General features: G+C 44.7%; 1 protein-coding gene across 1 annotated transcript in view; it reads right to left on the bottom strand.

Annotated features, from left to right (window-relative positions):
- The window catches only part of LOC112070358 (unconventional myosin-Vc-like), an 89,576-nt gene that overhangs the window by 6,120 nt on the left and 80,763 nt on the right, over window positions 1-2,693 (bottom strand). Inside the window, 3 exon segments of the mRNA XM_070438936.1 lie at window positions 51-201; window positions 372-461; window positions 670-830. Coding sequence (XP_070295037.1) covers window positions 51-201; window positions 372-461; window positions 670-830 — 402 coding nt within the window.

The following is a 2,693-nucleotide window of genomic DNA, read 5'->3' as shown; positions in this document are numbered from 1 at the left end:
TTTTTGACTGGTACTGCACATCATGTTGTTATGTTATGAGAGTAACCTACCGATCATAGGTATAAGGGTCTTCTCCATGACAGATATAAAGTGGTGATATATACGGATGGCCAGATCACTGAAGATCTGTCTGTGTTCAGACAAGTCAAAGTTCTGCAAGCAGTTCTTATTCTGACGCGGACTGTTCTGTTTCATAAACTCCTGTGGAAAATACGGGATAAAAATGAAACAATTTTATAATAATAACAAAAAGATCTTTCGGTCAGAGTATTACTATGCTATATGAAACAACATATGGACTGGTACATTCTCTGTGGATAGAATCCCTGATGGTGTGCAGTATAAAAAAAAATGGTAGGGGATAATCCTACCTCCTCTCCACTGTACTGCTTCAGACAGTTCAACATGTGGTACATGTTGGAGAGCCAGAATGACAGCAATTCAAAGTCTGCTTGGTGATCCTGAGAAAAGGTAAACAAATGACAACATAAAAACAACAAAAATCCTGAGAACATCTGCATTTGAATGTAAACAAGGTCATTCATTCCGCCAGGGACAAAAGAAGAAGAGCTTACAAGTGAGTGGGCCTGTTATGAGTTTTTTTCAGTGTCGTATGAAGAACTATGAAATGCAGAACAGGAACAGAATAAGAGCACTGACTCAGCTTACCGTGATGACCTTCTTAACACCGCTGATTATGGCGTTCATGAGAGACTTGAGCTTGGCTCCGTCGTTGAGGTAGTCAGCGTGGCGGACACACATGAAGAGAAGCTGCGCGGCCATGTTYGGGATCATGTTCACCACTACCCCCCTAGGTTTCAGGTCTGCAAACATAGGACAGTTACAAACATGGGCCAGATTAACGGATACACAGGAAGAGAAGCTGGTCGGCCATGTTGGGGATCATGTTCACCACTACCCACCTGGGCTTCAGGCCTGACAAAGAGCAGAGTGGTAGGACACACAACGGAAAGCTTTTTGCGAAAATATTCATTAAAAAAAAGGGCATTCCTTATTGGACAAGTGCAGGTAGTCCCTCCCGGTTTCAGTCTTTCTTCCATTTGATGCCTAATGAACACAACCCAGTTACAGACATGAGCCAAACTCTGTATACTGCTGCTGCTGTTGTTTGACATGTCACACTTTCATAGTGAGAACTAGTTGTTAGTTCATCCTCTCAGGTTCGTGTGATCTATTTTCTTAGGCCATGTAGACCTGTGTGGTCATGTGATACTATAAAAAACAGTGTCAACTCCAACAAGAATGGTGACGTTGTTCGTTACCCAGAATGGTGACGTTGTTCGTTACCCAGTGGACGTTGTTCGTTACCAGAATGGTGACGTTTGTTCGTTACCCAGAATGGTGACGTTGTTCGTACCCAGAATTGGTGACGTTGTTCGTACCTACCAGGAATGGTGACGTTGTTTCGTTACCCAGATCATGGTGACGTTGGTTTCGTTTACCCAGCCAGATGGTGACGTTGTTCGTTACCCAGATGGTGACTTGTTCGTACCCAGATGGTGACGTTGTTTCGTTACCCAGAATGGTGACGTTGTTCGTGTAACCGCCAGAAATGGTGACGTGTACATGTCCCAGAATGTGGTTGACGTTCATCAGAATGGTGACGTTACCCAGAATGGTGACGTTACCCAGAATGGTGAAAGCGTTTACCCCGAAGGTGACGTTTTACAAACGCCAGAATGGTGACGTTACCGAATGGCGTTCAGACAGATGGTGACGTTACCAGAAATGGTGACGTTACCCAGAATGATGACGTTTACCCAGAATGGTGACGATTTACTCGGGACGTAGTACGTTGACGTTACCCATGAATGGTGACGTGTTCGTTACCAGAATGGTGGACGTGTTCTACCAGAATGGTGACGTGTTCATTACCACCGAATGGTGCGTGTTCATTACCCAGAATGGTGACGTGTTCAGTACCACAGAATGGTGACGTGTTCATTACCCAGAATGGTGAGCGTGTTCAGTTACCCAGAATGATGTATTGAATGAGCTTGGGTTTCATCCTCCCTCTTGTACTCCCAACATCCCGAGGTATTCTTTGGGAATAGTGGGCGCTGGCGTTTGATTGCTGAAGGAAGAAACCCCCCCCAAAAAACAGGAAATGAGCCGAATATCAAATGTGATAGAATATACCAGAAGTTTATTTGTCAGTGCATAATATGTTACCTTTCTCGATGTTTGAAGACTCTTCATTTTATTTTGTAGCTTCCTTTCAACCGATCCTTCATGTCGAGCTGTTCTTCAAAGTCCTGCAATAAAATGAAGTATCACAAGGAGTGACTTACACACACGTCAGTCACAAACAGTCAGTCAGTAGTCACACACACAAAACAGTCAAAACAGTCACAAAGTCAGTCCACACAGCAGCAGTCAAACAGTCAGTCAGTCAAACAGTCAGTCAGTCACAACAGTGTCAGTCCACAGTAGTATACAGTCAGCATCCACACAGTCAGTCAGTCATCACACAGTCAGTCAAGTCACACACAGTCAGTCATCCACACAGTCAGTCAGTCACAACCACAGTCAGTCGTCACACACAGTCAGTCAGTCCACACAAGTCAGTCAGTCACACACACAAGTCCCCCCAACACACCATGTTCTCTGCAGTGAGTCGTGATGCCTCCTGAGTGAATCTGGTCTTGGCCTCGTCTCGGTGTTCTTCTGGT

The sequence above is a fragment of the Salvelinus sp. IW2-2015 genome, unplaced genomic scaffold (assembly GCF_002910315.2).
Source record: "Salvelinus sp. IW2-2015 unplaced genomic scaffold, ASM291031v2 Un_scaffold1303, whole genome shotgun sequence".
NCBI lineage: Eukaryota > Metazoa > Chordata > Actinopteri > Salmoniformes > Salmonidae > Salvelinus > Salvelinus sp. IW2-2015.
This window is presented reverse-complemented; position numbering and strand designations above follow the sequence as displayed.